This window comes from Balaenoptera borealis (assembly GCF_965194805.1).
Source record: "Balaenoptera borealis genome assembly, chromosome: 13".
In the NCBI taxonomy this organism is placed as follows: Eukaryota; Metazoa; Chordata; class Mammalia; order Artiodactyla; family Balaenopteridae; genus Balaenoptera; species Balaenoptera borealis.
Window position 1 is genome coordinate 54,679,404 of NC_138870.1, and position 27,041 is coordinate 54,706,444.

Genomic DNA, 27,041 nt, shown 5'->3' on the forward strand with positions numbered 1-27,041 from the left:
CTTATAAATATTTTAACTCTTAGAAATATTTTTTGACAAAATTATTTGAAACATGGAATGATAATTTTTACTTCATGTTGTCTGTTCCATAATCAAATCATTTTACAAAAGATCCCAGACTTCATCCATTTTTGTAAGGGTATCTTCTAGTCAAATCATTCCCTTATGCGCTTCTTGTATCATTGTCTTTTTGTTCTTGGCAACTTTCCTTTAATTGCTAACTGGACTGACTGACACATTCTATGGCTATGCTCATGATTTGAATAGTCTTCCATCATCTTTATCAATTTCATGAAATACTACATATTTGTGAGACTTGCAAGTTCACTTTGTAGTGAATTTTCATTGCACTTGCATTGTGTTTTTGAACGACAATCTGCAAGACGCTGTCAAAGACAGACATTAATGTAGGAGGTATTGTAAAGTGGGGAAGAATGTTTGAGGAGGGATTGACTTTTTCTTTTCTTTTTTTTTTTTTTGGCTGCACCATGCGGCTTGTGGGATCTTAGTTCCCCAACCAGGGATTGAACCCCCGCCCTCAGCAGTGAAAGCATGGAGTCTTAACCACTGGACCGCCAGAGAATTCCTGGGATTGACTTTTTAAAGAGCACTTTTTGTAAGAGTATTTTATGATTCATTATCATAACAGTATATGGTTAATGGATACTTGAATTACGAAGATACTCTGATATATAAGAATTCAGTATATGATAAAGATTGGCTTTAAAAATTAGTGGAAAAAGTGGATCATTCAATAAAAGTTTTAAAAAATTAAGAGCAAAAGTTAGAGCCCTAATATACCAGGGCCAGAGCCTATGTTTCCTGCAACTTGTGTTTCCTTAGAAGAGGCACAGACCCTTTGGCTTGTAGTAACTTAGAATATTTTAATGACCAGATACTTCCACACTGTGGAAGTCACTCAATTTCCTCATACTAACTTGACTGAGAGGATTCTCTCACAAAAATTTTGTATGTCCCAATAACACAACAAACGTTCAGTTTACTTTGTTCAGTGCTCTCTTTTTATTTGACAGTCACAGTCGGGCTTCTCTACATCACTACCAGCATCTGATTTATAGACCCTAGTAACATATTGGAGAAGGGTTCCTTTCAGAGGAACATGATAACTGACAGAAATATTATGGACTTCCCAACTGATGTGCCACAAATGGTTACAGATGTAGCCTTTAGAGTAGCACTAGGACTTGGAGTGGTGGAGTTCAAGGCCTAGTGACCTCTGGTAGGCTGTTAAGTAGCCTCCTCCATTTAACCAGGGCGCTGTACAATGATTATCCTTTTCTTTCAGTGCCATGAAGTAAAAAAGGTTTGGAGAGCACTGTTCTAAGCAATTAACTGGAAACAATGAGAACGAGAATAATATGCAAACATAGAGTCATTTGGTTTAGGGAAGAGAATGGTAGATTGTAGCAGAGAATGGATAAGGGGGCAGATTAGATGTTTTCTTTTTGAATTCACTTCAGTTCTGTTTTCACGTTAGATTTTATATCATCAATATGGTATCTACAGTAGTTTCAGTCTTCTGTGTTTTCACTTGTAAAGAGTCTTCTACACATACCCAGATAAATTCCAGGAGGAATAAAGAGTTGAGAAATAGTCACAAAATAACTAAGAAAAAAATCAGAGGAAAACATTTGATAGAGGGTTAAGCACAGAAACAAAGAAAGAAACCATGAAGAAACATGTTTGGTTATATTAAAATGATCAGTACATCCAAAAAGTCTAAGAACAAATGAAAAGACAAGGAAATTGAAAGATGTTAGCACTATATGTGATTTGCAATAATATTCTACAAGTAAAAATTATTCTAACATAAAAAGACTAACATCCCAATAGAAAAATAGTCAAATGACATCAGGAGATGACCCACAAATGAAGAGCTGCAAATGGCCAACAAAAATATGAAACAGCCACAGATATAAATGCAAATTAATCAACAATTGAGAAAGTTTTTTTTACATATGAAACTTTACAATTTTTCTCAAGTTTAGGGAAAGTAGGCCCCTTATATTAATGCTGGTAGCTGTGTAAAGTGATGAGCATTTCTGTAGGTCAATTTGGCAATACATAGTTTTGCCAATAAATTTTGAAGTCCAATAAATTTTTAGGAATTCTGAAGAAATTATCAGGATGACATGAAGATATGAAAATGATGTTCATTACAGCTTTATTCTGTAATAGAAATTAGAAGCAATTGAAATCTACAAAAATGAGAATAAATAATGAAATATGGATTATCATATGAATCATGGGCAATCATTAAAATAATGTCTTTGAGGAATACTTAAGGTGTGGAAAATATTGTCTATGTGTTTCTTAAGTTGCATAATCATTATTTCAAATATACTGTATTTCATCTAAGATACTGTTAGTTGGAAGAGGCAACATTTTCTCTGGCACTAACTAAGAAAGGAAAACAACAATAAAAGTAACACCAAAGATGTGGATTCTGATAGAAGACCCTCCTGAGTCAGGGTAAATGTCCCATCTGGAAGGGGACCGCAAAAGAACCAGCTGATCCTCATTCAGACTGGTTTCAGTTCCTTCCACCAGCACAGTGCAAAAATCTGCAAGCAAAGAGAGAATTTAAAGTGTTTACAGTTAGTAGTTCCCCAGATAAAAGCAAACATCAATTCCCTGGCAGAAATGGGAAGTAATGCAGGTTAGACAGCAATTTTTTTTCTTTTATAACTTTGACAGTGATTTTTTAAGACACCATGTATTCTAAAATGAATTTCTATAAGAGCTGTTAAAAGTGAAAAATTATGTATCTAGAGTGAAAGAAATATATCATATACATACTATTGGAGGGAAATACTCCAAGATTTAGCAGTGAATTCCAATCTGTTAGATTACATATGTATTTTACAAAATTTCTCCACAAATATTTTTTACATATATTTGAATGCTTACCTTAATTAGGATTTCCATAATTGTCTTTACTTTATCTTCTTAACTTGATCTCCTCTGCTAGTATATTTTGAATCACTACCAACCTTTGGTAATGAAGCTCAGACATTTTAGACTTTTTACAGCACTTTGGAAAAGGCTATGTTTATTTTGGTGGCAGATCTGTGGGTTGTTACTGTTAGCAGGATATGAAAGGTCTTCCAAACACTGGATTCCTGTATTGAGAGAGGGGGAAAAAAGGAGGCGTGGTTTAAGAGCACAGTCTGTGGAGTGAGAGAACCATGTTCACATTTCGACTTTAACACATCCTGGTTGTGTGACCTTAGGCAAGTCACATAGTCTAAGACTCAATTTCCTCATTTTTAAAACAATGATTATTATGCAGTTGAGAGAATTAAATGAAATAATGTAAAATGCTGTCATATATCCCTGTCACCATCTCTAAATCAGGCTCTATGAAATCAACTACTTGATAATGTGATTTATTTTTAACATCCCTTTGTTTTTCATTGTTGCCACCCTTAACAATGCTCACACATAAGAGAGACCTTGGAAAATCTATAATCTCTTCAGTGCCTCCTTTTTGAAATGATATATTTCCTATTCCAGCAAATAGAGAAAGGGAGTGGACTGATTAACATAACTTTGATGCAGAAACCAAACAGAAAGGGAAAAATTATAGGGCAAGCCCCCTGAATAAATGCAAAAATCCCAAACAAACCAAAATGGTCAGCAAGCCAAATTGCAACATCTGAGTAAGAATTACATATCATGACCAAGTTGGATTTATTCCAGGAATGCAAGATTAGTTTGACATTAGAAGACCAATGTAACTTGTCCCACTAACAAAATAAGTGAATTTAATATCATCTCAGATAGATGCAGTAAAACCATCTGATAAAACTCCACATCCATATATCCTTTCATAGAAAAGTAATTCTTAGCAAAATAGGAGTAGAAGGGAACTTCCTAAATCTGATAAAAGATATTTACCAAACATCTAAAGTAAACATCATATTAATGGTGAATTCTCTGGTATATCCTGACCGGGTGCAGTTTTGAAAGCCCAGAAGTTTTGACATCTTCCTTTATGTCTAAAACTGGTTGTTCTTCATCATTAACTACTTTTGTTCTTTCGAAACTAATGTATTCTCCCTTTTTATTTGACTTTGAAACAGTATACCTTGTTAGTTTTTCATCTCTCCTAAAAATTACTCATTTTTTTATTAGTTTTGCCCAACTATTGTGTCCAAAAATTATTTTTATGCTCAGTACTTCTACTTCAAAGAGGCAGAAAATCTAAATGTAAATTTCTTTTTCTCAATGTGAGTAACATTGAGATTAAGATCCTGATTATGACAGCGTTCAAGAATTATCATCAGTGGAACTAGGGTAGTGTCAGTCATTAGAGTGATGTCAGCCTGACTGGAAAGGATCAGTTGTGATTCACCAACAGAAGACATTAAATCTTGAAAATGATTGTCCAAAATCAGTCCTATGTTATTGCAATGTTCCTTAATGTGACTCTAAATATATAGGCTGGTATAATCTTTTAACAGTAGGAGTCTTACAAATTAATTTTATGTGGTATATATCTGGTATCATTGAGGCTCTGTTGTGTGGTGTAGATCCCTGGAAGATAACAGGAGCAATAGGGATGAGAAAGAAGCAGACAGTGAAGAAGAGAGACTGGTTATGAACAGTAACGTGGGTTGTTGAATCCTGTTTGCACATTCAGAGAGCTAGCCATGAGTCTTGTTGATTGGCCACTCATTCTGCTATTCATCGTTATGAATTCTACATTGTTTCACATTTAAATAAACCACATTTCAATATATCCCATTTAAATAAAACCACATTTTCAAAAGTTGCAATGTATCATATCTAAGTAAAAATGCCTAATTATATAAATTTTCATTTTCATTTTCCACTATGCTTTAATAACATGGAAAAATCAAAATCACTTTTCTTGGTTTTCCCCAAGAACAGCTGAATATACTTAAAACAGTACTTAGTTATCAAACAGAACCTTATACATGGACATTGGTGGAATAAATATTGCCCTATGTAATTTAAATGTCTGGAGAAGAATGCTATTTTCATTATGTTCAGAAAAAAATATGTACTATAATAAAGTACAGTTGACCTTTAATATGGGTTTGAATTGCATGGGTCCACTTATATTCGGATTTTTTTCAACAGTAAATACTACACAATTCGAGATTGGTTGAACTGGTGGATGCAGAACCGCAGATAATAAGGAACCCAGTATAGGTAGGGCTGCCTATAAGTTATACTTGAATTTTTGACTGCACAGAGAATTGCCACACATAACTCCTGTATTATTCAAGGATCAACTGTATTTCATAAAGTGTATCATATTCTAGTATTAGATTAGGTACAGAAAATTCCCATTTACCTGGAGTAATTTTTAAAAAAATTAATATTCCACTTACCTAGGAGTTATAACCTGATTTAAAAATAACCAAATTTCAAGGAATACAATAAAATATTCACAGCGTTAAAACTATGGGGAGATTAATCACTGATGACTCAGGAAGCAACTCAGAATCTTTCAGTGCCTCATTTCAAAACTTATTATAAATCAAAAATTGTAGTTATTTGAGTTTCCTGTAAAGGTCATGAACGCTGTGTTATGTATACTCTCATGTATTTTCCTGTAATCCTTTCCACCATTCTTATGGGCGTTATAGAAAAAAGAGCTCGAAACTTATCCTCCTCAGTTGGAAAGTAGACATGAAAATTACTCTTGTTATTCTAAACCAGAGAAAGGCCTGTGGAACACCTGTCTTAGAATCATTTGGGGTACTTGTTAGAAATGCAGATTCCTGAATCCCTCACCAGAACTGCTGAATCACTGTGTCTGGGAGAGATCCCAGGATAGTAACAAGTTCTCCAGGTATTCTGATATTTAAGTTTGAGACCCATCGCCACAAGACTTCTGAATATGAGATATCAACCTTGGGAGAATTATCAGTGCTAATTCCTCCCATGAATGTTGATATAGGAAAAAGTGACAAAGATTAAAATGGGTGTGCTACTTCCCACAGAGTACAAGAACAGGAAATAATATGTTCAGCCATCACACCAAAGGAATTTTAGAGGCAAAGTTGGAAACAGCTCAGAGCTATTTCCTGCATGTTTATAACATCATTGCTTACATAATGTATAGATTTTCCAATGTTTTTTTCCTTATTGCTGTGAAGTGACATGAAATTAGCTGAGCATCATTTGTTTCCTTTGGAAAATGTTTTTATTGTTTTTATGTTTTGCTTTTACTTCAAACACTCTACTGTTTCTTTAGGATTTCTTTCCACTAAATATCTTGAGTTTTCAGAGCTTTGGTTATGATATAGTTATATGTTTTCATTTCAGTTCTAGTCATAATTGTTACCACTGGGAACAGAATATAATGGTTTTTAGAAGGAACTAACTTTTTTATTTTTATTTCATTTTACACAACTGTGGAAAGTTAAATGGCTAATAGTTTTATTTGGTCTATTTGTTTTCTCTCTGAGTGTTGAACATACATAAATTCTTCCTTAACCATCTCCCACCTTCCCCTTCAAACCTCGTGCCCCTCTCCCCCATCCCCAGTTTAAAAGAGTTGGCCAACAGCATTTATTGAGCACTCATCACACTATGGGGAGTCACAAAAGAAGAATATAGGCTCCTTCTCAAAGTATCCAAGTCCTGCAAAGTCTTGCTCCATATCTCTACTACCCCCAAATTTGCAAAACTCACTTTTGCTCAGGGACAGCCTTCACCAAGTCACGGGCCAATCATGAGGTTTGGCCTTACTTTCTCCTCCACCTGTCTTCTCCAAAATGCTCTCCAGAGGTGTGGGCTGTGGGCTTTTTGTGGTCTCCAGCTTCACTGTGGGCTGTTCTTGGGTACTGCTGATCATCAGTTGTGAATCCTAGTCTGCCGCTATACCTACAAGAGAAGTGAAACCAGACCCCTTTCTCCTTGCTGTCATGACTTTTCTGCCTCCACAGAGTGAGACACTAGGACATGGTGAAGGTCATTTCAGAACAGAATTACAAAGTAGAAGAGATAAGGGTTAAAGTTTTGCAGCTCTATTTTGGATTTTCACCTGTATTACCCAGGAGATGAGAAGACCTTAAAGGCCTTAAGCTTTTAGATGGAGAAAGTCACCTTGAATGCTCCTGCCTGTCCTGCCTTCGGGTTTGTAATATCACCTCAAATGGATTTCCTTCTTTGAATATTTCAACTGTTCCTACTTCTCCACTGAAAGGGACCTCGTTGTTTAAACTTCTTCCTTCCCACTCATACCATACACTGTCCAATCAAGTAAGACCACAGGCTTGGGCTGCACAGGGAAAAAACTTCCCTGCCCAGTCTCACGTGCACGTGTGTGTGTGTGTGTGTGTGTAGGTGGCTGATGATGGACAGACTGTGGGTCCTCCAATGCATGTTTCTGTCCAGGGCAACCGTGAGCCAGTGGTTCTTTTGCTAATTAGCCCATACATTAAACGCACATGTGCACACACACATTCAGGTAGATTGTACTGGACAGTACGAAACTCATATATGGAGAATAGAATATAACCACAATATTAGTAACTCTCATGCCCTGTCTGGGAAATAAATAGGTCTGTGAAGAACTGTTTGACATCTTTATTGATCTCTTCAGGATCCACAAAAGAGCTGGACTAGCTCTTAATGACTCTGTCCTTTTCACAGTGGTCACGTTGTACCCATTGTTTTGCTTGTTGTTTCAGAATCTGCCCCAGAAACATGGGGATGAGGGTAGGAATAAGTTCACTGGTTTCTCTCTAGGGTTGCCAGACTTAGCAAATAAAAATACAGGATGCCCAGTTAAAATGGAATTTCAGATAAACCATGAATAATGTTTTAGTGTAAGTATGTCCCATGCAATATTTAGGATATACTAAAAAATTATTTGGTGTTTATCTAGAATTCAAATTTATCTGGGCATCCTGCATTTTATCTGGCAACTATTCTTATCACATCTCCTTGTTCATCTCTAGTCTCACGGCTACCATCTTAGACTAGGGGCTCTCATTACCTCAAGCTTGGGTTTCTGCATCTGCCTGAGTTGTCTTTACAACACTGCTATCCTCTTCTGATCTGCCCCATAGCCTGCTACACACTAATTTTTTTTTAGATGATACTTTCATTAGGTTTCTCTTCCACACAAGAAATTATGACTCCTATTGCTTTCCAAAGTGATTTTCGATCAGTGTGCAATTGTATACCAAATTTTGTGGGCTTGTGTGTATGTATGCATTTTCCTTAGAGGAACTTTTTTTTTTTAAATTGGGATCTCAAGGAGGTATCTTCAAGATACATAGAGAACTGTGGCTTATACAAAGAAACAAAAGTAGGTGAATTTAGAAAAATGCACCTCGCCTCAATCATGACTTTTGCTTTAGATATCAGTAGTTTGAAAGCTCCCTCATTATATCATTCGACTTCCACCAACATCTTGCAGAACAGGCAGAGTAGGTATTATTTCATTTTAAAGATAAGGTAACTAAATCCCAGAGATGTGAACTGTAAAATCATGCACAACTATCACATGGCATAGCCAGAGTTTGAAGAGAAATCTGCCAACTGCAAGTTTATTTCTCTCTCCGCTTTTATGACCACCAGCTTTAAAAACTATAAAAGCAACATCTGTACAATACTTTAAGCAACAGTTTTTAAACCACTTTGTATATATTTGAGCCTCACAAAAGTTCCTCTCCATCTCTGAAGAGATGTCTTTATTCCCACCTGTCTGATAGACCTTGTCACTTACACACCACAAATATTTGGTATTTGGCCATTTGACCTATAGGGATAGCTTTTCACTGTGGTTACAACTGTAGAATGTACCTGTATTCCATGCTGCTATTCCTCAGATATCTAGACACTATCTTTTTTTTTTTTTTTTAATTTTTATTTATTTGTTTATTTATTTATGGCTGTGTTGGGTCTTCGTTTCTGTGCGAGGGCTTTCTCTAGTTGAGGCGAGCGGGGACCACTCTTCATTGCGGTGCGCGGGCCTCTCACTGTCGCAGCCTCTCTTGTTGTGGAGCCCAGGCTCCAGACGCGCAGGCTCAGTAATTGTGGCTCATGGGCCTAGTTGCTCCGCGGCATGTGGGATCTTCCCAGGCCAGGGCTCGAACCCGTGTCCCCCGCATTGGCAGGCAGATTCTCAACCACTGCGCCACCAGGGAAGCCCTAGACACTATCTTTTAGGGTAAGTTTCAGAGTCGATTTATAAGTCACAAAATAAAATCATTTTTAATATTTTATGTTTACTCATTTAAAGCATAAAAAGGATATAACTTTATTTGGTTATTCATCTATCCTATTTTGATTCTAAATAATTTCTTTTTCCACAAAGAATATATTCTAAGTATATAAATTGAAGAAAGAAAGAAAAAAAAGCTTCATTTGCTTCCTAGGCCTCCATACTTGACTGATTTTCCTACTAACTTTTTAGCTTCACCTTCTCAGTGGCCCTGCTGGCATTTTTTTCTTTTTTTCTTTTTAATCAATCCAGGGACTTCTCAGGATTTAAATATCATATATACTATCTGCAGCCCAGACATTCCCCTATATGTGCAATTTTCATATTTAATGGTCTAGATGAACATCATCTTGTATGTTTAAAAGTCATTTCAAACTTAACATGTCCAAAACTGAGCTTCTAATATACTACCCCACCACCTACTTCTAAGTCATCCAGAGCTCAAGAAATGGCAATTCTGTAATGCTCAGAAAAAAAAAAAAAGGAAAAAAAAGTATAGAGACATTCTTAACCTTTCTTTCACACCCTACACTTGGTCTGTCAGCAAATCTTCTGGGCCGCTTCTTCCAAATTTCTCTGCAATTTGATCACTTTTCACCACCTCCACTGCCTCCTTCCTACTCCAAAATCACCATTACCTCTCACCTGGATTACTATAAGACCCTCTAACTGGTCTCCCTTTCTGTCTCTGCACGCCTTAACAGAACAGCCAATATAAGATCATGTTGCTCTTCTGCTCAAAACCCTGCAGTAGCTTCCCATCTCACTCACAATAAAAGCCAAAGTCCTTATAATGACTCAGGCCACATCTTCTAGTGCTCCCCGCCCATGGCCCCTTTTCACCCTCTTCTCCTCATCCGGCCTCCTGGATGGTCCTCCTACAGGGCAGGCCTGCCTCTGCCTTGGGCATGGCCTTTTCACTTGCTGTTCCTCCTCTCCTAGATACTGCATGGCTTCCTTCTTTCTTCCATGTCTTTAATGTTACTTCCCCAACACTTTCAGCAACCTTCCCAGCCTTATTTCTCTATCACTAACATACTAAATATTTTACTGGTTTGTCTTGGTCATTGTCTATCCAGCATATAGAAAGCATTCACTAAATATTTGTTGAATGAATGAAAGAATGCAAAGATGATTTTCCTGTGTTGAAGATATTTTTCAAAATGTATCATATATTTTGATGGCAATTCTAAAACTGGTTTTCACAAAAATAGTTTGAATAATCATATAAGTGTGTAGCCTTCTGATTACTTTGAGGAAGTTAAAAATATATTTGAAAACATGGTTACTATTAGTAACCTTGGGTATAAATATAAAAAGTAAATTTGAAGAAAATATGTGTTGACAGAATTACTAAATCTGGAGAGACTTCCTTAAGAGGTGATTATGAATACAAGTGTAGGACTGAGCTGTGAAGAGAAACTATGAGTCATTTCAGACAGAGGAACTCCTATCAGATAAGGCTTAAAGGCAAAGAGTGGCTTTGTGGTGATTGGAAGTTAGTAAGCAATGATAAAAGTTAATCACATTAGTACTATATTGATATTTATTAAGGATTTACCATTTGCTAGCATGGGGCTAGGGCTAAGCATCATGAGTAGTAGGTACCTTTATTTTCCCATTATATGGAGAAAAAAGAATATCAAGGCTTAGAGTAATTAAGTAACTTACCCATTGTCCCAGAAGCTTTAATGGCAACGGTAAAACTACTGCAGAAAATCCTGTAATGAAGCACCACTTTGGAGGGCAACATACCATTTCCCAGGAAGCCCAACACAGCCAGGGTTTCCTCTACCTCCTATTGGAGCCTCTTTGGATGAACAACACATGAAGGAGCTGGTTTGCAGTTAGGGATAAGTTGTGTGAAAAAACACACCTTTAAACACTGGACACACACACCATGGTGTGAGATGCTCTCGATATAAGAAGCATTCAGGAACAGACTGAGTGAAAGAGTAGTATCAAGTCTCCCATCAGAATCTTCCTGTACCTACGGACACCAACGGGGGGAAGTGGCAGGGGTGGTGGGGGTGGGGGTGGTGGAGGGATGTTGGGAGATTGGGATTGACACTAATACACTAACATGTATAAAATACATGACTAATAAGAACCTGCTGTATAAAAAAATAAATAAAATAAAATTCAAAAAAAAAAAATCTTCCTGTACCAACTTAAAAGTCCATTCTTGTCCCTCTCTCCCAGCCCCCGTATTCTGTGTGTGTAGTTGATTTTGCATATGCCACTTCATGTGATACAATCGTGCCAAAAGCCAAGCAGCTTTGCTGGTCTAGAGAGGATTATTTAATTCTCTACAATATTGAAAGTTGTCTTGTTAAATATTTAGTACTTGTTGTAGCATATCCACAGCCAAAGCTGGTAGAATCAGGCAGCACGTCAATCATGGGAATACATTCTTCAAATCTCTTCAGAATTAATCAACAAAAGGGATGGCCTCAACTGTAAAATTAAAAAATACCGTTTGAGATGCGGGCGAACCATTTTACCAAGACAAGAAGGAAAATGCTCACTTTAATTCTGTCTTCCGCCTTTAATAAGTCCTTGTCATTTTAGTGTGTTTGGTGACTGGGGGCTGGAGGGGTGTCATGGAAGAGGAAATCCTTCTTCAGAATGAGAGAAGATGTTCTGTGTCTCTCTTAGCCAGTCAGCATTGACTCTGTGTTCCTCATGCTGCTGAGAAGAGCTCTGCTTAACTCTCTTCCCACCCTAGCTCCTTGCGGGCGGGGGCGTGCTCCCGTCAGTATAAAAGTGTTCTCAGCGCGGGTGAGAGTGACGACATTCTACCTCGCAGGATAGGAAAGCAGAATTTTGGGAGTTTGGATTGAGTGCAGTTAGAAAAACTTCCTTCTGGAGAATCTGTTACATCCTCCTAGGAGGTAATTAATTCCCTTACTTTCCAATTGATCACTATTGGTTTAGGACAATGGCACTTGATAACTGTTCGTTGAATTGAACTTAGGGTTTCTCACCCTGCCTGAGGGCTTTTGAATAATATCTAGTACGAATGTGTCCTTTCTCCTGTTTGCAATTGTTGACATCCACCCAAGGTGTTCCTTTGGGTATGTGGAGTGGGGACTGTCTCAAAGCTTTGCATAACGGCTGAGGGGATTTACTTAAAGAGTTGAGAATAGTATGTCGGAGAGACTGTAGCTTGAATGCCTGCCATATTTATAGACTCCCTTTGAAAGAGGCTGCCCCAACTGCAATGCCCTAAAAAGGCAGCACCAAAGTCTGTTTCTTTAGTACAGGTGACCATGTTGTGTTAGCACGTGAGCCTTCCACCCTAGCTACAGCTGCAGAAGTAGGCGAGGACACCTGGCTCAGAGGTAGCCAATCCACAGGCTGCTCAGTGGCTTATGAGATAACCTCATACAAGAACTTTCCCCAAGAGGGACTGTGGTGATAGAATCAAACTCTCCCTGCTGGGGCATTTGATTATGAGCTATAGAGGAGAATTGGCAGCTGGTAGTGGGAGCCAGAGTGGAAAAGCTGTGGTTGTGCAACTTGAATTCTGCTGCGTTCTGAAGACATTTATGAGGGGTTGGGGCGGTGATGTGGTGGGGCTGGCTCATAGGGGCCCAAGAGCTGGTTGAGTACATCTCTCCCCAGCTACGCCTCCAGAGACTCAGGTTGGTGGGAGTATTACACCCACATAAATTGGTTTTTGTTACAATTCAGGCCTCCTTCCTCCAGATCTGGTTGGTAAATATTTACTAGCACACCACTGGGTTGGGGGAGGGATGGTATATAGGAAGCAAAGGAAAGAGTTACCTCCTCTGGGTCCTTTGTCTTACAAACAAACATTGTTTAAGATAATATGTTAACATGATTGTTATTAAGATTATAATAACAAAGAGAAAACATGTGAAATATATGATTTAAACTACAAAACTCATAGGAATGTGGTCAGAGGATAGTAGCTTTCCTGTTTCTGGTACCCATCAAAGGCACAGGCCCCCACCCCTGGGCCCACAAAGGATGACCTGACAAGCCGGTTAAGTCTCTGGTCTTATTTCCACATGTATTCTTTACCCCTATTACTTGAGGTAACCTGAGTGCACACCAGTTACTTAAAACCACAAGAGCCCAATGAATACAGTTTTTGAATACCCTGGTTTTTGTTTTGTTTTGTTTTTAATGTAGAGAAAATGGGGCAGATTAGTACAGTAAAAATATATGTGGACTTTGAAATGAGATTTGCATTCCAATACTACTTTACCCCTTCTTAGTAGCATAATTTACTTATCTATGCCTCTCCTTAGCTGTAAAATAGGGATAAAAAATAAAAAGCTCAAAGATATTTGGAAGAATTAAATGAAATACCATGTGTAAAACAACTAGCACAGTGTCTGGCACTTACTATGTACTCAGTAACTTTTGTTCTTTTCTCCCCTCTTTAGCATATTTATTCAAGCCTTTAGAACAGCTGCTGGTATTGCTGTCAAGTCAGCAGTTGATACAATTAATTAACCCTCCACTTATACTAACATGCAGTGGTATACTGCATTCTTTGTAATCTTATGTTTTTGTACTTAAGGTCAACTAAAATATTTTAAATATAGCCAAAATTATTATAGCCCTTTGAAACAAGCTTTTCTCTACACTTAGGGAGCTCCTATATGTCAGTCTACAAATGACTGTGCTCATTTTACTTTTGTTTTTAAACAAATATTTAAGCTATGGGCGGGACTTCCCTGGTGGTCCAGTAGTTAAGAATCCACCCTCCAATACAAGGGACACGGCGTTCGATCCCTGGTTGGGGAACTAAGATCCCACATGCCGCGGGTCAACTAAGCCCGCGCGCCACAACTAGAGAGAAGTCTGCGCGGGGCAATGAAGAGCCCTGCAACAAAAGATCCTGCGTTCCTCCCGCCCGCGGCAGCCAAAAATAAAAGTAAAAAAAAAAGAAAAAAAAAAAAACTATGGGCAAAGAATTATACTACACGTTGTGGGGGAAATGAATAAGAAAAGTGCTTATGTAATACAAAATATACAAAAAAGAGGAAAGGGAGAGACTGATTAAAGAGTTTCCTGAATATCCCCTTTAAGATACCCAGCTTCTAGATACTTAAATTGAATAATAATGCCATGTGTCTCTTAAATCCCTAATTTACTGTATTACATTTTATTTACTGTTCGTTTACTTAGGTCATCTGCCCTTTGTCTCGTTATCACTGCGAGTACATTGAGGGTGAAATCTGCCCATTTGCCAGGAATAATTCATGGGATGTGGTGTTTCTCAGTACCAGATGATTTAAGGGGAACCACTTGCAAAAGGACTGGTTTTTGGCATATGGGCCTTAATACTTTGCCAGAATTGAATTCGTTTTGAAACAAAGTTTCTAATTTTCAAATATAGCATTTTCAAACAAATAGTGTGATGTACAAATTACCGTACTTTAGGTCATGTTAGAATAATCCACACTCTAAATCTGTTTGACTTTTACCCCTTAAGTATTTTGCATCAGTGAATCATTTCTGTAGCATCTTAAAATGGTCACAAGTAATTATATAACATCCTACATCTCCAGGGCCTGTTCCACTAGTGCCAGTAAAAAAAAAAAAAAAGTAGTAATTAGACATAATTATGTCCTCTTGAAAAGCTAAGGGTCATTTGGCCTTGATTACTGGAGGAGTTATCAGTGCCAGAGAAAAGTCAGGCAACTATTGGCTTAGGCCTGTAATTAAACATCGGGGACTGACATTTCTGGTCGTCAGAGGTAGTACCTTTTGAATAAATTTCACCACTGCCCTTCAGATAAGCTACAAGAAATACAAAACTAATGTAAGGGGGATGAAGAGAGGCTGGAGGTGAAAAGAATGACAAATCTAAATATATATCAGCATTTAGCTAGTATGAAAAACTATTGTCAGCCAGTCTGCCTCAACTCCATATATGGTGTTCAAATATAAGTTTGGGGAGAGCCCGTTTGTAACTCTGGCTAAACACACACACACTCACCCTCCACACACACCTGGTGTAAAGGGCCCACTCACCTGGAATGCGGGGAGGGGAGTGTTTTATATATTATAATGCCTGTTCGTTTTGTATATGATGGCTCACCTGAGTGTGTGCGTAACTGGCAGTGCCGCTCCAGCCTCACCTGACCACACTCAAGAGAAGCACTTGCCAGATATTTGTATCCACTTACTCACAAAGCTCCCAGTTGATTAGGGGCATCGCAAGAGTCTTCTCAAACCCCTTAAATGTCTTCCCGCGGTTCCCTGGCTCGCTGTCCGTTCTCCTCGTGATGGCTCCTCTCTTTTCTACCCCTTCACGGGTCTTAGGCGGGACCCGTGGGTGGGATGCGCCGCTCTGCTCTTGGGCCCCAACACTGGAAAGGGATGCCCTCTGGCAGAGGGATTCCACCTCCCGGTTGCACTCGGCAGCCGGCGGCCTTGGGGCGGCCGCGGAGGAGGAGGAGGATTTGGAGGAGGAGGGAGTTGGCGGCCGCCGAGGCCCGGGCAGCGGGCCCCGTCCGCGGCGGGCGCGCTCCGCGATCCTCCCTCGCTCGTCTCCTATGCTCATATTTGGACTCGGCTGCCAGTGCCCAGGAATTTCCCGTCATGCCTCCCGCCGCCCCGTCCGTCGCCCGGAGCCGGGGAGGAAGGGAGGGAGGCTCGGACAGCGGCGGCGGCGGCTCCCTGGCACTTTCATGAGCCCGCGGCGGACCCTCCCGCGCCCCCTCTCGCTCTGCGTCTGCTTCAGCCTCTGCCTGGCCGCGGCCGCGGCCCGGGAAGCCGCTCAGTCGGGTGAGTTTGGGGCTCCCTCCCCGCCCCGCCTCTGCCCTCACGCCCCGACCCTGCCAAGTTGAGGTGTGACCCCGACCTCCGCTCCCCTGAGAGAGCCGGCAGCGCCCCTTTCTGCCTCCTGCGGGGACCCCCCCCCCCCACCTCCGTCTCCTGAGCCGAGGAGGGGCGCGGGCGGGGAGGGGCGGATGGAAGGAGGGCAGGGCTGGCTTCGCCCCCGCCGACGGGAGGCGTCTGGCAGCGTGGCTGACACCTTATCCCGTCCCGGGAGCGAACCTGAGCCCGAGGGAGGCTCTCGACCGACGCGGGCGCCCGAGGGAGGGGCGGCCGGGGCAGGGACGCCGCCCCCAGCTCGGGAGGGCGCGGGGCCCGCGGCGGGGGCCATCCCGGAGTCCCCTTCCCCGCGCGGGGCGGCCCCGCCGCCGCGGCCGCTCAGATAACGGGCCTGGACGCGTGGGAACGGCCAGCCGGGCCCGCGCCTCCCGCCGCGCGTCGGGGAGGGGAGTGGGGCGCCCGGCGGCTGCGGGGGCAGCGCCGGGAGCGGCGGGCGCGCGGAGACTAAGGGTGCACCCAGAGGCGCACCGCAGCCCGCGCCGCGGGGTCAGGCTCCCGCGGGCCCGGTGGGTGTCTAATAGGCCAAAACCGAGCAAAACCCCGAATTTTACAGGTACCAGTTTTGTTTTGTTTTTGAGCGGACAAAAATGCATCCGAGTCTGGTTTGTTAAGTTTCACCCTGGACTATTTACAACTATATGATCGAAAGGTGCCATTCCTGCCTTATTTGGTTTATAAGCTCGTTTGATATAAACTGTCAAGTGGGGGTAATTTTGCAGTCTTAGGATGATTTTTAAAGATAGTTTTCTTTAAATCATGTGGAAAATATCAGTGCGGAATTTTTTTTAACGTAAGATTACTATAAAAAGTAATTATTTCAAAGTACAAATGTAGAGTTTAAGGTAAATGTGAAATTGCACGAACTTCTATATTTGTGATGAGTATCTAGTCATCTCACTTCTTAATTTTATCTGGAATGGAAGAACAGAAAATATAATTCCTCAGAGTTGAGATTTCTTAGGAAATTTTAGTTTGCTTTTGTTTTTGCCACCAATAGAGTAAACTGTCAAAATAAGATATGGCTAACAACTAGGACTTATAAATTAGTTGAAAGCTGACTCTACTAAGCATAGATTATATTCAACACCCTCTGGTCTGTCGCTTCATATTTCCATTTGCAGCGCTGGTGGCAAAATAGATTTTTAAAAAATAGTTTTGTCTATAAAATAATCTTCAGGATTCATGTAATTTATAAAATTGTCAATTCAGATTGATGGGAGATTTTAAAAATATTTAGTATTTATCGATGTTAATTTAAGTAATAATACCAATTTCATGTTTGCTTCTAATTAATATTGTTTTTCAAGAAGACCTACTTTTTAATGGATTTATATTTTAGGAGTAACTTTAATAGCACTTCTTGGGGAACACAACAGGTTCTGTCTTCACATTTTGTCAGCAGTCTTCTAAAATATACTGTGCTGAACGATGAAGGGTAGATTGTAACTGCCAGAGATTATCTGTTGTTTTTTCTTTTTGCCCTCCCTCAGTGATGTGTTGACTTACCTAATACTTGTGGTCAAGCAGCCCTTGAAGACCCAAATCCATAGTACTATGGCCCCTTGCCAGAAATTTTGAAAACCAAGTTTATATTTGGACCATTTAAACATTTATTCTTTTAATTTTGGTCCCAGCCGACACATTAGTCTAATTTCTGGTGACTTTTATTAGGGCCCTATGTAAATGTCTGGATTTTTTTAATATTAAAATAAGCATCTCTCTGCCAGTGAGAATTTTGTCACAGTGCCTAAACTGCCTGTCTGCCAAGGTTGCAAGCATACAACCATGTAGGTTCTGAATCAAGACACAGTTTTTTGGCTTTTAAAGGTGCTTGGTCTAATATCTTAACTGAAACGTTAACCCATTTGATCGGAAATCTTTACCCTTTTGCTAAACTTAAGTAACAAGAATATCCAAAAAATATCTCAACAGTAGTTTTCATAGATTTTTCTAATACAATTTTTCTTTTATAATTAAAAATAAATTTTCAACCATTAGAGCAGCTTTAGGAAATAATGCTTTTTGGTTCTGTCATAATCTGGTCACAGTCCCTTTGATTTTTGTCTCACCTGTGTTACTATAGTTAGGGATTTGGTTGATAAATTTGGTTTTGATATTTAGCTTCCTTCTCTGTAAAATGATGAAGTTGAACAGAGTCTCCATGTCCCTTCCAACTCTAGGATCCTGTAATATTGTTTTTGTTTATATAATCCTGCAGAGCCACTCACTACATTGGTTCAAACTTCTGATTGTCAGCTCTGACTTGCTATACTTGTTTAACTGCTTTACTTGTAGTCAGATCTGATGGGTGCGGATCCAGCTTTGGGGAGACTGGATCTGTCTCAGGAAAGTCTTGATACCTGGCATATCACACAGATGCACACACCTGGACAGAGTTCCATGATATTAAGCTTCTGTTACTTTTTTCCCCTTATCTAATAGCAGGAGGTGCTGGTTATGTCATAGGGTAAATAGTTAAGCCAAGCCCTAAGATGGTTTGATATTCAGTTTTGGATTTGGGTCTGGGCTAGGGATACCACTGGAGAGCACCCAAACCTTTGTGTGGTTGGGTGCTAATTACTTGGGGCATTCCAGACGAAATGCCCTATATTCAGTTATGACCTTTTTCTCATGCCTCAGAGGAGACTGAATTGGACCTACCCATCGGGTTTATTCAGAATTAAGTCGGCTTTGGGTAGGAGGGTAATCAGGTAGCTATTTAATTTACCAGTTGTTAGCATCTCTGGTTGCTGTACAGTTATCTCAAGGCTTTACCTTGAGTATTCCTATATTTTCTATTTCCTGGGGATGATGGGTTTTCCCTTTAAAAACGCTCAGCATAATCCTGTATCTCTGTTCACATGTTTGTCTGTATAGCATACCAAAGTCATATTTATGCCTTTTAAGGAAATACAAATGAAAAGAAAGTATAGGAAAGGTAGGTCAGTAATAAATCAACCAGTTGACCTTATGAAGGATTTTGGTTACTGCCGCATTTAAGCTTCTGTTCCAAGTAACAGAAATGAACTTGAACTAGTTTTAGGAAAAAGAAAGAAAGACAGGGATTTGATGGAAGCCAAATGCACACAGACCTTATTAGGGACCAGGGACTGGAAAACCTGGAATTTCCTCTGTCTCTAGTCTTTGCATTTCTTTGCTTCATTGTTCTCTCTTTGCTGACCTTTTTTTTTTTTTTTTGTCCTCTTTTTTCCTGTGTTCACAGTTGTATGTGGCTGCTCAGCAGCTCCTGGGTATTTAGGTGTCCCTCAGTTCCAAGCACAGGGAGAGACTAAATCAATGAGCCTTGACCCTGAATTCCTGAGAGAAAAAACCTGATAGACATAGCTTGGGTCACATGGTTGATCTAGATTTTCTCTATGGTCTCTTCTAATTCTAGACTTCTTTGTACTATGCAAAGTGCGTAGTACAAAGTGCAAACATTTACATGGTTTGACTTTGCATTTTTATTTATTTATTTATTTATTTATTTATTTATTTATTTATTTATTTATTTATTTATGGCTGTGCTGGGTGTTCGTTTCTGTGCGAGGGCTTTCTCTAGTTGTGGCAAGTGGGGGCCACTCACTATCGCGGCCTCTCTTGTTGCGGAGCACAGGCTCCAGACGCGCAGGCTCAGTAATTGTGGCTCACGGGCCCAGTCGCTCCGCAGCATGTGGGATCTTCCCAGACCAGGGCTCGAACCCGTGTCCCCTGCATTGGCAGGCAGATTCTCAACTACTGCGCCACCAGGGAAGCCCCTGACTTTGCATTTTTCAATTTTATATTATGGGGTTATTAGTTCTTAAAATGTATGTATAATTTTTTCCTGGTTGCAATGTGTGCATAGAAGAGTGTGTCACCTTCAGTGGATCCTAAGATGCAGAGCCGTTCATTCATACTGCTGCAGGAACGCTGACGAGCCAGGCTCTGGGGAGTACGTTGAGTGTAGCACCACATTCAGGATTCAACGCATCTCAGGATCCAACTGAGTTGTGAAAATCCTGTTGAGTAACAACTGATCCATCCTGCAGATAATCATCTGCGTATTTTCAGGAATTAATTGAAGTAAAACAGTTTTAATTCATTAAAACTATGTAAGTGATCATTAGAGACTTTCAAAATAGTAATAGTTTAGGCACCCAGAGTTCATCAGTTTTTTTTTTTATCCTATTTCTCACACTTCTAACATTTTCCACCTCTACCTTTCCTTTATCTGCTGCCTGGAATACCTTTCTCTCATAACGTGTTGAAGTCCTTATGGCCTCTGTTGCATGGTATTTTGTGAAGCTTTCTGCATCTCTTAGAATTTCTCATTTCCTTATGCTTCTAAGACATTTTTACCTCTGTTGGAGCACGGTTTTACCATCTGGCATTATAAAGTCCATATGTGTTCATATCTTCACTGGACTGTAAGTTCTATGAGACCAATGAATCATCTCGAAGAACTCTGGTAGACTGTTAGCATCCATTGTCCCAGGTATAATGCTTTCAACCTTTCAAATGTTCTGAAGCATTTATGGTGTCCTGCTTGTCATTACCTTTTTCTTTTGACATTGGAGCTCAGTCACACGGCTCTTCTTTGTCAGGGTTCTTGTCTGTTTTCTAGATTTTACAGGCTTTTCCATGAATATGCTAATTTCCTGTGTGAGAATCAACTATATAGAATGATAGGATGTTTTCCTATAAATTGAGATGGCATGGGGAAGGAGAATATAGCAAACTCATGTGGAAGGAAATCAACTTTTGTCGAGTACCCAGTATTTACCAGATGAAATTGAGCAGGTGTAGAAAATAATTGGAGCATATATGAGGGGGAATAGTGGGAAAATAAAGTATAAAGATGGAAAATTAGGTTTGGCCTAGAACATGGAAGGCTTTTAATGCTGGGCTAGGAAATTTGGACTGGGTTAGTAAGCTATGAGATTGAAGTTTTTTTGGTGCTGGAAATGTCATAATCATAGTTGAATTATGGGATATATTATCTAATAATTCAGCAGATGAATTGAATTGGGAAAGGAACAATTGGACTAATAAAGAAAAGTTATAAGGGTTTTTGTTAGAGAATGAAGACCTAAACTAGGGTAGTGACAATAGGATTGGAGAAGTATTGCTGAAGCAAATTAGACAGAAACAGTTAATTGGATGTGGGGAAAGAGAGGGATGAATAAAAGGGGATGGTAAGATGTTAAGCCTGGGCGATTAGGAGAAGTGAACTCAGAGCAGGTTTATAGCTGGGGGTAAAAAGTAAGTTGTGTTTTAGATCTATTGCGTTTGAGGCACTGGAAGAATATGCATGTGGAGATGTGTGGTGGAATTAGAAAGGTGAGGCTGTAACTTGGAGAGATTGGAGCTGGAGATAAAACGTGTATGCGTAAGGGAGGTTAAAAATAAAGGGGAGAGGAAGAATTTGTCGACTGGAGTAAGAGCAAGGGCACAGGAAAAGTATCATAAAGAAGATATAGTTTGGTCTGGCTTTGAAAGATGCCCAGTCAGTACATGGCATTCTGTCCATGATCTTTCCTTGTTTAGGGGACACCACATTTACTCCCTCCACAGTTAGTGCCTGGGAAACACTGAACAAAGGGTGCTGCAGCCAGAATGACCTTCCTAACCTGCAGAATTGTTGCTACTACTTCTTTGTTTAACCCCCTCCGGTGGCTTCTTAAGATAAGGGACTAACTCCCTTATCTTCATCATCACCAAGCTCCTCTGTGCTCTGGGCCTCCTACAAGTTGTTCAGTTGGCCTTGAACATACGTTCTGCTCTGTCCCCTCCCCGTTCCTCCCTTTACCTTCCCCAAGAATGTGAAGCAGATACGATTCCCACCAGAAGGAGGACTCTTTGGCTTTTTTTTTGTCCTTTATAGGCAATTTTTATTGCCATGGTCAGGTTCTTATCCATACAATAATTATTGACCATTTCCTAATCTATAATAAAAGAATTTATAATAAATCACATCCCTCCCCCTTTCTTACAGAATGCTTTGCTTCTCTTATCTCTTCGAGTGTCACCTGCAAGGTTCTTGCACTTGAATTGGCCACCCTGGCCACAGTACCCTGACTCTGATGCTTGGCTGTGGTAGCCTGGAGCAGCACTGTGACCTGGCATTTGTACAATCGGGTTGCCCAGCTGTGTGCTGACTTGGAAACAGTGAGACAATTTCTTGTACCTGACTTTCTGAAGGAAAGTGGAGGGAATTTATTGGGTTGGCCAAAAGGTTCATTTGTTTTTTTCTGTAAGATGGCTCTAGTAGCACCTAGTTGTCTTCAACTTCATTCGAAACAATTTTGTTAGATTGTATGTGACAGCTGTTATCAACGTGCATTTTAAAAAAGACTTATCAAAATTGGTGAATTTTTTGTGTAGCCATTTTAATATTGAAAATGGAAAAAAAAGCAACATTTTTGGCATATTATGGTTTATTATTTCAGGAAAGGTAAAAACGCAACTGAAACGCAAAAAAAGATTTGTGCAGTGTATGGAGAAGGTGCTGTGACTGATGGAACGCATCAAAAGTGGTTTGCAAAGTTTTGTGCTGGAGATTTCTCTCTGGACGATACTCCACGGTCAGGTAGACCAGCTGAAGTTGATAGCGATCAAATCGAAACAATAAGTGAGAACAATCAATGTTATACCATGCAAGAGATAGCTGACATACTCAAAATATCCAAATCAAGCACTGAAAATCATTTGCACCAGCTTTGTTATGTTAATCGCTTTGATGTTTGGGTTCCACATAAGTTAAGTGAAAAAAACCTTCTTTACCATATTTTCACATGATTCTTCACTTAAACATAATGAAAATGTTCCTTTTTTAAAACAAATTGTGACGGGAGATGAAAAGTGGATACTGTACAATAATGTGGAATGGAAGAGATCGTGGGGCAGGCGAAATGAACCACCACCAACCACACCAAAGGCCAGTCTTCATCCAAAGGAGATGATATTGTGTATATGGTGGGATTGGAAGGGAGTCCTCTATTATGAGCTCCTTCCAGAAAACCAAACGATTAATTCCAACAAGTACTGCTCCTAGTTAGACCAACTGAAAGCAGCACTCAACGAAAAGCGGCCAGAATTAGTCAACAGAAAATGCATAATCTTCCATCAGGATAACACAAGACCGCATGTTTCTTTGATGACTAGGCAAAAACTGTTACAGCTTGGCTGGGAAGTTCTGACTCATCCGCCTATTCACCAGACATTGCACCTTCGGATTTCCATTTATTTCGGTCTTTACAAAATTCTCTTAATGGAAAAATTTCAATTCCCTGGAATACTGTAAAAGGCACCTGAAACAGTTCTTTACTCAAAAAGATAAAAAATTTTAGGAAGATGGAATTACGAAGTTGCCTGAAAAGTGGCAGAAGGTAGTGGAACAAAAGGATGAATATGTTGCTCAATAAAGTTCTTGGTGAAAATGAAAATGAGGCTTTTATTTTTACTTAAAAACTGAAGGTACTTTTTGGTCAACCCAATACTTCATTGAGAGGACTTACTTGCACCGACTGTAAATAAAGGTTTGTAAATTATGGAGATGACTGCAGGTGAAATAGAGAAACAGTGCTGGTAGAGGAAATGTGTTCTCAGGGCCTAGCTTCCTGACCAACGGTCTATCCTGATTCTAAGTTTCTAAAAATAGTACATTGTTCCTAATGCTCGTCTAAAGTGACATGTTTATGTTCAATATACAGGATTAAGAGTAATGTCTAACTCATTTTAAAAAAGGGGGCCCTCCCATGTGCTAGTAGTTGTGCTTTTAGTAGCTGTTGACTGAGAAAATACTAGCAAAAATCCACTGTAAAAATTTGAGTTTTTTTTTTTTTAATATAAAAGCATTATCATATGTTTGGAAAGTACACATATGTGGAAATTATGACTCACAGAGTCTATAGACAACACTTGATTTCTTGCTTTGTGGATCCTCTCAGAGAGGTTCTGGTCTCAACATTCAGCGACTCCTTGTCGTCTCCTTTTAGAGCGTGGGGGAGACTTTTGTTTGAAAATTTGAGCTGTAGCTGAACTTTTGCAATGACAGGAAAACTCCTTCTCAACATCTTCTTTCAACAGCAATTGCCTGTTTTATGCCAGGCAATGTACTTTATGCTAAGGCCTGGCTATTATGTAGTCTCAGGGATTAGTACATGAACACTTAAAAAATTATATTTTCAGTTATATAAGCATCATTTTTAGGGCTATCGTGCTATTATAAAGATGAAAATTAGTAGATGATTTGCGTGCAAGTACATATCTTCTGCAGTCTCTGTTATGGCCATGGAATAACTATCTTCTATTACTATAAATTACACAGTGAATTTTTATGGTTTGTTGGGTCAGTTATTTTATTTAAAGACAAAAACGAAAATCCAAACAAAACAAAACCAGCCAGTCCTTCAGCACATATGTTAAGGCAACATTGAAAATAAGCCCATGCTGCATGTTAGAGTCTTAACAAATATCAGGACAGACCTTGTATAAATCCTAGAGCCCTGAATTTTACGTTATTCTTTCATTTCTGTTGCTTCTATTGTGTTTGGTTGTCAGAGAGAGAACCTGGGCTTGGTTGCGGTTGGGAGAGATCTATAGTGACTATTATAGGTGGGTACTTCTTTCATCTTAGATTAGTAGTGTGAAGTAAGGAAAGGTAGGGCCATGTCTCCCAGTACACAGTACAAGAGAATAGATAGGACAATGGGTGAGGGGCCACAAGTGGTCTTGGAGCTCTGGGCTGACAGTTATTAAGCGTGAAAAAGAAAAAGTGCATGCGTTGTTGTCCTTGTTCCTGATTTCTTGTGTGTGAATATGCCTTCTAGTCAGATCACCCTAAGGGGCCAGGAAGAGGATGGGTTGAAGGCAGAGGGTGTTTACTTATGTGCAGAATCAGTTGAAAAATTGCAGACTCATTAGCATATCTGCATTCTTGTGTATATGTTCATGTCACAAGGGAGTCAGCATAGTCACTGGATAGCGACTTGGAAGACTGGGTTTCCTAGTCCTGCTCTTGCCTAAGGCATTTTAACTCCCTGTGCCTCAGTTCTCACATCTGCAAATTGAACGAATTCAGATGGGCAATACCTGATGTTGCTTTTGCATTCTATAATTCTGTAGAATGATTCTATAATTCTATAGTATGATTCTATAATTGTATAGAATGATTCTGTAATCTCTGGGTTGTCTAAAAGTCTTCAAGTACCTTTCATAATTTTTAATGGAAGTGACATGATTAATAAATTATGCAAAATTGTGTTCTCTTGTTATGTTTGGTTCAAGCTGTCTATTTTGTGGAACTAAATATAAAGGAAGATCCTATATTTGAACCTTGTAGCCTAGTGTAATTTGATCCATAAGCAAAGTTACATAACCCTTTTAAAGATTTAGTATTGATTTAGAGGATAGGTTACAGTGTATTAGAAGCATCATATTAGCTATCCCATCTAAAGTAATGGCATTAAGCGGGAGAAATTATGTTGGTTGTTCTAAATGTACAGCTAAGAATTGCTTATTTAGGCTTAGTGATATATCTCAGATGGGAAAAGTCCTCTTTTATCAGGGTACACTGCCAGTGGAATTTGCCTTTGACCATCCTAGAAATATATTTAACTCTTAAAACTAGTTAATTTGGTCTTATCATTAAAGAAGAAAATCTCTTCCCTTGAGCTTTAAAGAAAAAAAAACTTTACTAATTTGAAAGGTTAAAAAAAATTTTCTCTTGCCTTTAAAATGTATTAGTAAGTTTTTCCCTTTTTATTATAAAATATTTCACACACACAAAAAGAATACATAATGCCTATACAAGGTATAAAGACTAATTTCCAAAAGTCTGGGTACCCCCACTCAGCTTCAGGAATGGAATGTTGAAGCTGTGACCTTCACCAGTCCTATCTTCCCTTTACTTAGCCACAGTCATGCATTTTGTGATTATCACTTAACACAAATGATAACTGATAAGCTGTTGCTTTCTTTATAGGTTTACCATAGATGTAGCCCTACATATTTTATTGTTTTGCATGTTTTGGAACGCTGCATAAATGATATTATCTGCTGTACAACTTCCATAACTTGCTTTTTTCCCCCATGACATTATATTTGTGTTATCCATATTGGTGTATATAACTCAGTTTTTTTAGAGATTAGCATTTCTTTTATTATCTATATGTTTTTCTACTTTTTACTTATTTCTGCTCCTTGCACATTTATCTATTAGGGTTCTTGTATTTTCCAGTGGATCAAATCTTTGTATTTTCTCCCATTGGTTTTATGCTTCATTATCCATATATCAAATAATAATAATAATAATAATGATAATGATAATAAATAGCAAATACAAACAAATGTTACTATGTGCCAGGCACTAGTTTAAGTATTTACTGTTTACATATATTAACTCATTTAATGCTCGTGGCAGCTTTATCAAGGAGGTACAATATTATTATGATAGTTCATATATTAAGATTAGTGCCTGAGGCACTGAGGCATTCCATCATTTGAATCCAGGCAGTCTGGCTCCAGAGTCCGTGCTCTTCATCATTACACTATTCTGACTCACTCCTTATATAGTCGTTTCTTTTGATTACACTTTTTCCCATTAACTTTTTAAAGTGTTAAAATGTTTCTGTGACATTTGAAAAAGAATGACCATAGTGTGATGTTCAGATTGGTTCTCCTGTACAATACCAGTTGCTTAACGTCATGCCAGTTTAATTTGTGTCATCGTTAGACCATGACTTTTTTATACAGGTGTGGTTTTTTTCCCCCCATTTTCTGGGATTTATTATTGCTTTTTTTCCCCTTTTTTCTAATTAGAAGAAAAAAATTATGCCTTCTTCATTATCCTTCTAAAATCTTTCAGTTTTTTACTTTTGGTGTGTGGTTTGGAATTGATTCCATTGATTCCCTGTGCTAATTTGGGCCAGTTTCTTCATAT

General features: G+C 39.2%; 1 protein-coding gene and 1 long non-coding RNA gene across 2 annotated transcripts in view; one reads left to right on the forward strand and one right to left on the reverse strand.

Annotated features, from left to right (window-relative positions):
- Positions 1-999: 999 nt before the first annotated feature.
- LOC309609591 lies at positions 1,000-15,542 on the reverse strand. Its single transcript, XR_014233495.1, has 4 exons — positions 15,406-15,542; positions 6,694-6,885; positions 2,932-3,143; positions 1,000-2,585 (listed from the first exon to the last, which is right to left on the reverse strand). It is a non-coding gene; the product is annotated as an uncharacterized lncRNA (long non-coding RNA).
- MSRB3 (methionine sulfoxide reductase B3) overlaps positions 15,505-27,041 on the forward strand; it is a gene marked incomplete at its 5' end in the record, with an annotated part of 160,735 nt that continues 149,198 nt past the window's right edge. Inside the window, 3 exon segments of the mRNA XM_082351270.1 lie at positions 15,505-15,868; positions 15,871-15,917; positions 15,920-16,006. Coding sequence (XP_082207396.1) covers positions 15,505-15,868; positions 15,871-15,917; positions 15,920-16,006 — 498 coding nt within the window.